Below are 12,152 nucleotides of genomic sequence, written 5' to 3'. Positions count from 1 at the left end.
TATTGTATCAAATTGAAGAAAGAAACAACAAATATGTAAATTATAAGACTAATTATGAATAGAAAATAAAAGAGTGAGTGCTGTTTTCAAGAAATAAATAAAACAAAACAAATAAACAAAAGTAAAAAATTTGTGTATTTTACTTTATTGTTTATTTTGAAATATTGAAAGTCATATTAGCTCAATTATTAAACTTTAAGTGTATGAAATTAGAGAATGTTTTAAAGAATTTGTGAAATATTTTAGGAAATTAGATTCTTATATTTCTTTATTTTAATTCGTGATTTGGTTAATTTCAAGAATTATTATCTTATTGGTGAATTATTTATTATTCTATTTTGTAAACGAGTAGAATAATAATTATTCAGTAATGTAATATTCTCAATAGTATTTAAAATATGCAGTAAATTAATATTTGACTTATTTCCAACAATTATTTTCATAATTTATTATTTAAGTTAATACTAACTTAAAGTTTATCTATTAGTCTATGCCTATAATAAGTTTTTATAATATTATAGAATAGACAGACATTGACATAATAATTATTTAATAAAACAATAATTATACAAATCGTAAAAGAATAAACTAATAATAATTTTATTAATTGATCGTTTAAAAATAATAGTCCATTGTATGTTATTATTTACATGAAATGAAATTTCTAAATAAATCAGAATAAATAAGATAAATAACGTATAATGATAATGAATTAACAACAGAATATCAAAAGAACAAAAGAAAAATAAAAAAAAGAAAAAATAATAAAAAACTGGAAAAAAAAAGAGAATAAGATGGATGAACTATCATCATTTAGTTTAACTTTACGTGAAAAGAATATTGCAATTTTTGATGAAACTATCAACTCATTTATTAAAGAGAATAAATTAGATTTTGATAATGAAGCAATTATTCAACAACTTCAAACAATTGGATTAACTAATAAAAAAAGAAAAGTAGTAGTAGGAATATCTTCATTAGAAGAAGTTAAAAAAACAAGAATGATGTTAAAACAAATGTCAATGAAATATGATAGAAATTGTATATTCTTTTTTGATGAAATAGGATATCAATTATATGATGAATTACAAATGAGTTGTTTTGCAGGGAATCCAATAGCATATCTTGATAGAGAATCAAAAATATCAAATTGCTTATTTGGAGGGAATGCAAATGGAATATTTTTAAAACCATTATATATTGTAAATGAACAAAAGGGTGATATGTATGATTATGGAATAAGTAAAGATGGATATAAAATAGAATCTAAAATAGAGTCATTATTAAATAATGATATTTTATATTGGATTAAAGCAGAATTAATACCAACAATAAATTATTCATTATATCAATATAATAAAACTGAAGCATTAATAATTGTCAATGAATATTATCATTCTTTGTTTGACACAATTCAAAAAGAAATAAATAGTAATTACATTAAAATATTTTATATTCCATATGGAATATTAGACAATTCTGATCCTATTAATTCACTATTTTTATTATTTGGAACACGTTTTAATAAAGACGTTCCATGTCAAAAAAATTTTATTAAACAAAGAAAGAAAATTATTATTCAACAAATTATTGAAATGTTCATTAATTCTCAAGAATTTAAAAAATTATTTGAAAGTTATTCAATTTGTTTTTTAAATGGTGAAGATTTAACAACTTCAATGATACAAAATGCTGATAGTTTTTTTAATACATTTATTCATAATAATATTAATGAATTATCAATAAACAAACGACTAAAAAAGAAAGACACAGCATTAAAAATAATTGATTTAGACTCTGATGGACAAGAGTCTCCAATAGAATTAAAATTAAAATCTCTTTCTCAAAGAAATATTATTATTCCTTATGACACTATTAAATTATTTTATGAAGAATATAATGATAATTGGAATGATAATTGTCAATATTATGATAGAACATTACTCCGTTCTATAAATCCTCCTTTTCCAAATGATAATGAAATTAATGAATTTATGGAAAAATGGGAAAGTGTTATTCAACGATTTGATCCATCTTATGTATTTCTTTGTGATGAATTTGGAATGAACTTAATTGGATGTGGAGATATTATTGGATGTTCTCAAATTGGAGGAAATAAATTAACGAGAGAATCAAGATGTTCTCCATTATTTATTGGTGTAGATTTAGAAGGAAGATTAGTACCAACATTATGTTGTTGTCCAATAGAAATAATGCAACAATTAAAATTATGTTTTCCAGAAGTACATTATTTTATTCAAAATCAATTTGGAATAACCAAAAAAGCACTAAATGAATGGATTTTAAAATCACTTATTAAAAATATTCAAAAGAAAAGAGAAAATAATATGGAAAAACGACAAGCATTACTTATTCTATGTGAGAGTTATAAAGAATGTATAGATGAAAGTATATTACAAAAACATAGAATTGAAGTAATGTATATTAATGAATCAATTGCTAATTTTTGTTTACCTCTTACACGTCTTTTGTGGAGTATGGAAAATGAAACAATGAAATTTACTAGTCATATTCCATTTCTTCAAACAACTCTTTGTTTTAGTGGACTAAAACATCTTTATGGACTTAATAATATTTCAATAAAATCTTATTTATCGGGTAATACAAAAGAATTATCGACTTCTATCATTCATTCTCTTAAAACTCCTTTTCAATACGAGTCTTATAACTTTGATTATAACTCACTTCCTTTTAGTATCTTCCGATTAATTAAAAGTCAATTACAATTAGGAAAGTCATTGAATAAATGCATTTCTGAATATGAAGTTTTAAAAAATTATTCATTAACTATTTGTAAATCTCCATCATCAAATGAATTAGTTCAAGAAATACCTAAAAAACAATTTTTTGATTGAATAATTTAAAAAAATGATATTTATTTTTAAAAATTAAAAAATCTTAAAAAATTCGGGGGAAAAAACTAAAAAAAAAAAATATAATAAAGAACAAATGGTTTGAATGGCTTTTGTGTTTTTTTTAAGTAATTAATGAAAATAAGTTAAATAAACTCATTTATAGACTGCTTTATTTAATTTTCAATCAATGATTGTAGTAATTCTTTTATTCATTTGTACATGCACATATCTTAGATTAAATATTGGATTTGTTAGAAGTTTTATGGATGGAAAAAAAGAAGGAGTACCAGGTTTAATGTGGAAAGCAGCACGTCTAGGAGAACGGGCATCAGCTTGGATTTCTTTAAGTTGCATTATTTTAGGTATTTCAGTATTGATTTGGAAGCAATGAATTAATTTTATGCATTTAGTTCAAAGAAAAGGTTATTTTAAAGAAAAACAAAAAAAAAGAAAAACAAAAAAAGAATTTGAGAAATTTAATTATTGAATTGATCAATGAATGAAAGACTGTTGAATTTTAATCCAGATATCATTTAAATGTGGAAACATTTTTAATGCACTACTAAAAACTTGAGAAATACATGAAATATTTCGTTCACATTGTTGTGGTGCAGTAGATATTAAAAGACCAATAAGCCTTAAAACATTAAAACGAATTGATTCATTTGGAATAGAAATAACATGAGGTAATAAATCTTCACTTGTAATAATTGGTAAATAAGGAATTATTAATGAAGGATTTAATCCTCCAATTGTTGTTAAAATAACAACAATATTCTTTTTTAAAACAACAGGCTTCATCAAAACATTTTTATTGTACACAGAAATAGTAGCATTTATTACTCTTTTAAAAAGACAAGAAACATCATTTTGTAAATTTGATATTAATAAATAAAGGTCCCACATTGCATAAACTACCCCTTCATGTAATCCATTTTCTAAAATACCAATCATTTTTTCTGCTAATACTGATAAAGGTTGGGAATCAATAGAATGAATGTCATTATCAAATATTCTTCCTGCAAGCATTAAAGAAGCAACTTGAATTCTTCTTTCTTTTCTACTTACTCCCCAACAAATTACTTCTGAAATACCACAATGAACTAATACCCCACATCCAGTTATTTGTCCAATAACATCTAATGTTTGAATACAACTTGCTACTGCTCCATCATCTACTCCTCTTTTCCAATTAAATTGTAATACTTCACGTACAGATTGAAGTAATGGAAGAATGTCTTCAACATTCATATCTCTAGTTTTTTGTACAATATATGAAGTTGTTACATAGAGTTGTTCAATAAGTGGGTCATCATTAAGATATCTAGGAGTTAATTGTACAGTTTGTAAAACCAATAAATGTAATAAATCAGGAGTCATAAAAGGAGTAATATTTACAATATCTTGAAGAAGGTCAAGTGCCATATTTGAAGATTGGGTATTATACTGAATTAATTTTTGTACTAAAACAAGATAAATATCACGTGCAAATGGAATTAATAATTGAGGAGAATTAGTAACACAATCAATAAAAGCATTTAAAGAACTATAAAGAAGTAAATTGTTTGAAGATGACAAAGAATTAAAAAGAATAGTAATACAAGTTTTTTGTTCGTTTTGATTAAAATATTGGAGATACATTCCTAAAATTTCAATAATTTTTTTATGTAAAAGAATTATTGAAGAATCAGAAGGAAAAGGAGTATTTAATTGATTTAATAAAATAGTTGCAATATTTTTAAAAAATTGTTGAAAAATAATTTCATTCATGTTTTGATGTAAACAAGTAAGAATATGTAATGACCCTTCAGCAATACGCCAATTAGATGATTGAATATTTTCAATTACAATAGGTGAAATAATAAAAATTAATTGGGGATAATAATTCATTGCAACTTCTAATAAATTTTTAACAGAAGTTCTTGAAGATATTTCAAATTCTTCATCATTATTTCCTTCAAGAAGTTCTGATTCTTCTTTTTGATTTAATACAATTCTTGGTAAAAGAATTTTAAATGAAAATGGATCAATTTTTTCTGGATAACGTGAAATTAAAGCTTCTAAAAGATCACAGCCACTAATAAATATTTCTTCATTTTCATCAGTAATTAAACAATTACATGCTTGTAACATTGGTTCAAGAAGATCACTTGGAGATTGAGACAAAACAAAAGGAGATTCACTAATAAATCTTCCTATTGCTAATTTTAATTCATAATTTGTTGTTTGAACACGAGGTAATAAAAGTTTTAAAAGATCAATATATAAATTTGGAAATTCTTGTGGTGGTGAATATGAAATTTCTTTTAAAGTACTAACAATAGCCATAGTGTTTGTTGGATTATCTTCTAATATTTTAGGAATAATTAATTTAATAATAATTGTTATTTCTTTATGAAACCTTTCACCAATACTTGCATAACAATCATTAATAATCATTGATACTAATTGAATACTACTATTTAACTGATGATTATTAATAATCCAATTAAATATTAATGTTCTTATTTCATCATTAGTAATTAAAAAAATATGTGTCAACACAAGAATTCCTGTTTTTGGTATTTCTTCTAATTTGTTTAAAATAATTTCTGTTGCTTCTCTTTCTCTAAGTCTTTTATTTTTATTAATTGCTTGTTTAAGTAATACACATATCATTTCTTCTTCTGGTTTATTATGACTTCGTTCTAATGCAATTAATAATAAATCACAATAATCAGGCCATAAAATACATTTTTCCATTAACTCTAATGCTTGTTGTTGTTTTGTTCCATCAAGTGAAGCTTCTATTAAAATATGAATGACTTGTTCTCGTTCTTCTTCCATCCAAATCTACAAATTCGTTTTTTGTTTTTTGTTTTTTCTCTTTTTTTTTTTAAAGTTTTAAAGGAGATAAAAATAAATTTTCTAAATAGAATTATGTTATATTTTTTGTTATTTCTTTTTTTTGTTATTCAACGATTTTTTTTTAAAATCGAATATCTTTTTTTTATATGAAAATATCCATCTAATAAACTATTCGAAAGAAAAATGTTCCTTCTTCTTATATTACTAACATACCTTTCTCATGCAACCCAAATGGTAAGTTGGTATGATTATTTTACTGGTAAATTTGTTATTAGTGAATTAAGTCAGACTCATTTTAATTGTAAAACAACTTATTATGATCTTCGTAGTAATCAAAATGAATATAGAAGTTATTCAGGTTGTGAGTCTTGTAATGATAATGAATTATTAATAATGAATGTTTTTCAAAAAGATAATAGGTTATACGGTATTAATTCTTTTTGTTCGTGTTTGTTTTTTTAGTATTGAATCTTTTCTATTTTAATGATTTCTTCGTTTTCATTAATTAAACTCATGTCATTAGCTTCATGGTGTTCAATAATTCCTGAATGTGGGATTTATGATTACCATACTTGTGAATGTATTGCTTGTCAACTAAATTACTTTCTACCAATAGAAAATCCACATCAGTGTCTTCATTTGTCTAAATTCAGTGGATGTACTTCTGCAGATGGTGTTTTTTGCAATACTTGTAAAGATCCTAAACATGTACCTAATCAATTAACACATACATGTCAAATACCTGATTCATCATGCAGTGCTATTGAATACTCTTATTGTTCAAGTTGTACTGATGGATATGAATTTAACTTAACATCAGGACAATGTGAAAGTTTGTTTTTTACTTTCATTTATTTTTATTTGAAAAAAATAATAAACATCATTCAATACCAATTACTAGGTTATCTTGAAACAGTATGTAAGGAACATTGTATATCATGTACTGGAACTCCATATTCTTGTCATTGTGAAAATGGATATACAAGTCAAAATGATCCAACAACAGGAAATGTAAAATGTCTTGACTTAAAAGGATATGACTATGAATGTCAAAATGATCAATGTACAAGTTGTAGTGCTAATCATCAATTATGTTGGACTGGATTTACAAAAACACCAAATAGAATGTGTGTACCTTTTAAATATAACTATCATTGTAAAATATTTAATTCCGGAAGTTGTTATCAATGTGAAGATAATTATTATATTATCAATTTTAATAATAATGCACAATGTCTTTCAATTATTCAACACCCAATTCCTCATTGTAAGATATATATTTTACAACGTTCAAATTATCAAGGATGTTCAATATGTGAAGATGGATATTATTCTTTTATTGATACTAACTTAGGTTTAATAATATGTGAACGTTTGTTTATTCTTTTTGTTTTACAAACAAAGTCAATGAAAAAAATTCGTTTTAAAACATTAATTTATAGAAGTTGATGATTTCAAACCTGAACTTTCATTTTCATCATTTTGTATGGAGTATTATCTCATTAACTCTGATACACATCAATATGAATGTAAAACGTGTGGAATAGGTTATTATCCTCAAAGAATGTTTTGTTCACGTTGTGAATATCATTGTATTCAATGTATTTCAGAAAGTCAATGTCTTCAATGTGAAATAGGATATTTTGTTAATAATGGAAAGTGTGAAAAAATGGAATTTGAAAATATTGAATCATTTTGTTTATCTATAGATGAAATATATGGTTGTTTAGAATGTAGTAATTCTAATTCATATGGGAATTGTGATAATTGTCCATTAAATTGTGATAAATGTTCAATTGATTCAAATGGGATAAAAAATTGTTCATTATGTTCATCAAATTATGAATTATATAATGGAGAATGTGTTAGTAGTTCATTACTTCATTGTAAATCATATGATTTTATTCAACATATATGTAGAAAATGTGATGATGGATATTATAATTATAATGGAGAATGTACAATTTGTCCAGAAGGATGTGAATTTTGTTATTTAAATGAAAAACAACAAGTTAGTTGTAATAAATGTTCAAAAGGATATTATAAAAAAATAAACAATGATAATATTTTATGTAACTTAACAATAAACAATTGTAAAATATATCAAGAAGATTATTGTATTGAATGTGAAAATGGATATTATTTAGATAATATAAATGAATGTATTTTAGCACCTTCACATTGTTTGAAATATGATATTGATAATAATAAATGTATTGTGTGTGATTCAAATACAAACAATATTAATGGAATTTGCTTAGAATATGAACAATGTGAAATAAATAATACTCTTGGTACAACAAATGAATATTTTAAAATAAATGACAATTGTAAATATTTTGATCGAAGTTCTAATAAATGTAATGATTGTATAAAAAATTATCATGTTGGAGCAAATGGTGATTGTATTCAAAACAATATAGAAGAATTAAAAATGGATTTAAATGAACATTGTTTATCATATACTTCGAGTGGATGTTCTCGTTGTATTGATTCTTATTACTTTAATTATCAAACAAAACAATGTGAAGTATGTCATAATTCATGTAAACATTGTTCTGGTCCTTCATCTACTGAATGTACAACATGTGATTCTTCACATTTCTTTTTAAATGGAAGTTGTGAAAATAATGAAGAATTAAAGAATAAATGTAATATAATTATTGGTGTTGAAAATAGTAAGATATGTTTGTCATGTAAAGAAGGATTTGTAAAACAAGGATTTGAATGCAATGAATGTCCTAAAAATTGTTCTTCATGTTATGATCAAGAACATTGTTTTGAATGTAAAGAATCTTTTTATTTAAAGAATTCATTATGTTATTCATATAATCAATTAACTCATTGTACTGAGAAGACAAAGAATGGGTGCAGTGTTTGTGAAAATGGGTATTATCTAAATGATAATAATGAATGTGAAAAGTGTAATAGTCATTGTATTGAATGTACATTAACACATTGTAAACAATGTGAAAATGAATATGTATTACAAAATGGAATAAATTGCGTTTATTATCAATCAATTGACCATTGTATCAAATCAATAGATTCGAAATGCTCAAAATGTAAAGGAATGAATAAACCAGATTCAAAAGGAGAGACGTGTGTGAGTTCTTTAAATTATGGATTAATTATTGGAGTACCATTAATATGTGTATTAATAATTATTATTCTCTCTGCCTTATTAGTTTATTATTTTATAAACCTTCACTTTATTCATTATTTTAATAAGAAACAAGGTGTTATTCCACAACCAATATCAATGTTTTCTGTTGAATTTTATGATAATGAATATCATAAAGATATTCGTTATAATTATACTACAATTACAAGTGATAATGAATTAGAGGTTGGTAATACAAGTTCAATTGATATAGTTGTTGGTAATTTTAATAGATATAAAACTTATGAAGTTCATCTTGCTACTCCAATTGATGATATAAAATGTTCTTTTAGTCATAAGCCTGAATGTGCTGATATTCCACCAAAGAAAGCAGTTGTATTTACAATATTCATAAAGCCATTAATATGTTGTTGTATTACACATACACTTGGAATTATTATTAAAAGAAAACGCTCAGATATAGTAATTCCAGTTAAACTTCATTTATTTACTCAATTAGATTGTTCATTAGATCCAGATGAAATTATTGAACAAAAACAAATTGGAGAAGGTACATTTGGTTCAGTATTTAAAGGGATGTTTAGAGGTCATACAGTAGCAATTAAAAGACTAAAAATTTCAACAACAGACGAAAGTATTTCAGAATTTAATAAAGAAGTTGAATTATTAGATAAATTTAGATGTCCACAAATAGTATATTTCTATGGAGCAGTTTTTAATCCAAAAAGACTAACCATTGTAATGGAATTTGCACCATATAAAAGTTTAAAAAGTATGATAAATAATGAACCAAGTGAAAAAATTTCATTTAAATTAAGAGCAAAGATTCTTTGTGATTGTGCAAAAGGATTAATGTATCTTCATAACAATCATATCATTCATAGAGATGTAAAAAGTGATAATATTTTATTATTTGATTTAAATCTTGAAGCTCCTGTTAGAGCCAAGTTAACTGATTTTGGATCATCAAGAAGTATTACATTAGCACAAAGTAATATGACATTTACAAAAGGAATTGGAACACCTATTTATATGGCACCAGACCTTTTAAACAATAAAAGATATGATGAAAAAATTGATGTATTTTCATTTGCTGTTGTAATGTATGAAAGTTATATTTGGGGAGATGTTTATCCTGAAAAAGAATTTCCATATATTTGGAATATTGCATCATTTATTGCAGATGGAAAAAGAAGACCAAAGATAGTAACAATGGAAGAATGGTTTTGGGAATTAATTAATTTAGGATGGAACCAAAATCCTAAAGAAAGAATAACGATGGAACAAATAGTATTAGAATTTGAAAAACATGGATATTAACATACAAAAAAATTTATAATATTTACCATTTCTTCTCCTTCAATTCTTTTTTTTTGTTGTTATAAAAAACTTAATTTCTTTTTCTTTTCCGATTTTTTAATAAATTCTTTTTTGTCTTCTTCTTTAAAAGATTCATTTAAATGTTTTTTTAATTTCCAATCATTTAATTCATTTTCAATTTCATGAATTTGAATATCATCATTAGAATTATTATTTTGACTTTTAATATCTTTTTTTCTTTTAAGTAAGTCATCGACAGTAATTTTTTCATTTCTTTTTTGAGTTAATTTCATATCTTCTAATAGTTCTAATTGATGTAATTCATTAATAGTATCTTTACTTTGATTTTCTAATTTCTTAATAATATCATCATCTTCTTCTTCTTTTCTTTTTTCTTTTTCTTCTTCTAAATGTTTTAATTCTTCTTTTCTTGGTTCAGCATTTTTTGTAACATTTCTTTCACAAATATAATCAGAATTTTTTGGATCTGTTTTAATTGTAAATATTGTTTTACATCTTGTACATTTAAAATATAATCTATATATCTTTATTCCACAATATGTCTCTCCTTCAACCGTTTCTTTTTTTGAATTAAATTTTTTTCCTTTATAAATATATTCTCCACATGCTTGACATCTGACTGACATCGGTAACATCATACGAACATCAAGTAATTTAGGTCCTTTTCCTTTTCTTTGTTTTCTTAATTTTTCATTAAATTTTTCAAGTTCTTCAGGATCAAAATCAGGTGAATAATATTTTGATTGTCCTTTTCTATCACTCATTCTTTCTTTTTAATTTTTTTTTAGTTTTATTTTTTTAGTTCATTCTTTTCTGATTAAAGATCTCTTTTTATTTTATTTTGATGAATTTAAATAAAAATGAATTTGACAACTTTCTTAAAAACCAAAATTATACAAGTGCTATGAAAATGTTAAAAGACCGTCAACGACTAATTGACACTTATCAAAATGATGAACTTCTTTTTCAAAGAAAACATCAAAATACTTTAATTATGTCCGCTTTTAAAATTGTTCAAAACTCTGAAGAAGTAACTGAGTCTGACCATCTCTAATTCATTTCTTTTTATGTTTTTTTTAGGAATTGTTTTATATACATTAATTAAACCTAATTCATTTGAAAGTGAATATTAATTAATCAACATTTTCTAAATCAACCAATATTTGATCACGTAATTTTGCAACATCATCAGGAAATAGCCCAACTTCTTCTGTTATTATTGAATTATTACATTTCTGAAGAATAGAAGTAAATTTTTGTGTTTCTTGTTGAAGTTCATTAATTAAAGAATTTATTTGGGTATCTTTCTTCAAATATGCCTCTTTCATTTTAATGAGTTGTTGTTGAAGAAATGTTCTATATGTCTATGTTTAAGTTTATACTCTTTTTATAATTAACATTACCAAACCAAATATTCTGTCTTACACAATTTTAAGACTTCACTTATACTTTCAGTATTTAATGTTTTTAATAATACTATTGACTCTTCAAGCATCTCAGAATAATATTTTTCTTTATTATTACTTCTATTAATTTTATTAATTTTCTTTTGAGTGTTATGATTAGTTAATTAATTCAACAAACTCAATAAATTGACTAATTAAATTTATAAAACCAACAACATCAAGAGTTGTTTCTTCCATTAAATTTTTGTTTTCTTCTTTTTTAATTTGAAGTAAATATCATTTTTTATTTTTTTTTATCTTTTTTTCTTTTGATTTCCTTAAATATAGTCAATAAAAAACCCTATAATAGGGTTAAAAAATAAGTTCAACAGAAAAAGAAAAAAAGGAAATAGACAAGTTTATAAAATACAACCCTATGGCTATAACACATCCATTGTCTAATCCATGGATTTTTTGGTTTGAGTCAGGAAAAACTTCAGATAGGTCAACTAGTATTACAACTTTTGGAGAACAAATACAAACTATTTGTACAATAGAAAATTTCTGGGGATTTTATGA

The 12,152-nt window shown here is 24.0% G+C and overlaps 6 protein-coding genes across 6 annotated transcripts; 3 read left to right on the top strand and 3 right to left on the bottom strand.

Annotated features, from left to right (window-relative positions):
• Positions 1–794: 794 nt before the first annotated feature.
• On the top strand, positions 795–2,876 carry ENU1_161540 (hypothetical protein; the record flags this gene model as incomplete). Its single annotated transcript, XM_008860848.1, has 1 exon — positions 795–2,876. One exon carries the CDS (start codon positions 795–797, stop codon positions 2,874–2,876), a length of 2,082 nt encoding a protein of 693 aa, XP_008859070.1.
• Positions 2,877–3,063: 187 nt separating this feature from the next.
• Positions 3,064–3,267, top strand: ENU1_161530 (hypothetical protein; the record flags this gene model as incomplete). Its single annotated transcript, XM_008860847.1, has 1 exon — positions 3,064–3,267. One exon carries the CDS (start codon positions 3,064–3,066, stop codon positions 3,265–3,267), a length of 204 nt encoding a protein of 67 aa, XP_008859069.1.
• Positions 3,268–3,368: 101 nt separating this feature from the next.
• On the bottom strand, positions 3,369–5,702 carry ENU1_161520 (hypothetical protein; the record flags this gene model as incomplete). Its single annotated transcript, XM_008860846.1, has 1 exon — positions 3,369–5,702. The coding sequence occupies one exon, from the start codon at positions 5,700–5,702 to the stop codon at positions 3,369–3,371; it is 2,334 nt and encodes a 777-aa protein (XP_008859068.1).
• Positions 5,703–5,906: 204 nt separating this feature from the next.
• On the top strand, positions 5,907–10,167 carry ENU1_161510 (tyrosine kinase, putative; the record flags this gene model as incomplete). Its single annotated transcript, XM_008860845.1, has 4 exons — positions 5,907–6,171; positions 6,247–6,555; positions 6,625–7,095; positions 7,166–10,167. 4 exons carry the CDS (start codon positions 5,907–5,909, stop codon positions 10,165–10,167), a joined length of 4,047 nt encoding a protein of 1,348 aa, XP_008859067.1.
• Positions 10,168–10,226: 59 nt separating this feature from the next.
• On the bottom strand, positions 10,227–10,952 carry ENU1_161500 (hypothetical protein; the record flags this gene model as incomplete). Its single annotated transcript, XM_008860844.1, has 1 exon — positions 10,227–10,952. One exon carries the CDS (start codon positions 10,950–10,952, stop codon positions 10,227–10,229), a length of 726 nt encoding a protein of 241 aa, XP_008859066.1.
• Positions 10,953–11,321: 369 nt separating this feature from the next.
• ENU1_161490 (hypothetical protein) lies at positions 11,322–11,683 on the bottom strand (the record flags this gene model as incomplete). Its single annotated transcript, XM_008860843.1, has 2 exons — positions 11,322–11,552; positions 11,597–11,683. 2 exons carry the CDS (start codon positions 11,681–11,683, stop codon positions 11,322–11,324), a joined length of 318 nt encoding a protein of 105 aa, XP_008859065.1.
• Between the last annotated feature and the right edge of the window lie 469 nt (positions 11,684–12,152).

The sequence above is a fragment of the Entamoeba nuttalli genome (genome assembly GCF_000257125.1).
Source record: "Entamoeba nuttalli P19 unplaced genomic scaffold asmbl_6899, whole genome shotgun sequence".
NCBI lineage: Eukaryota > Evosea > Mastigamoebida > Endamoebidae > Entamoeba > Entamoeba nuttalli.
This window is presented reverse-complemented; position numbering and strand designations above follow the sequence as displayed.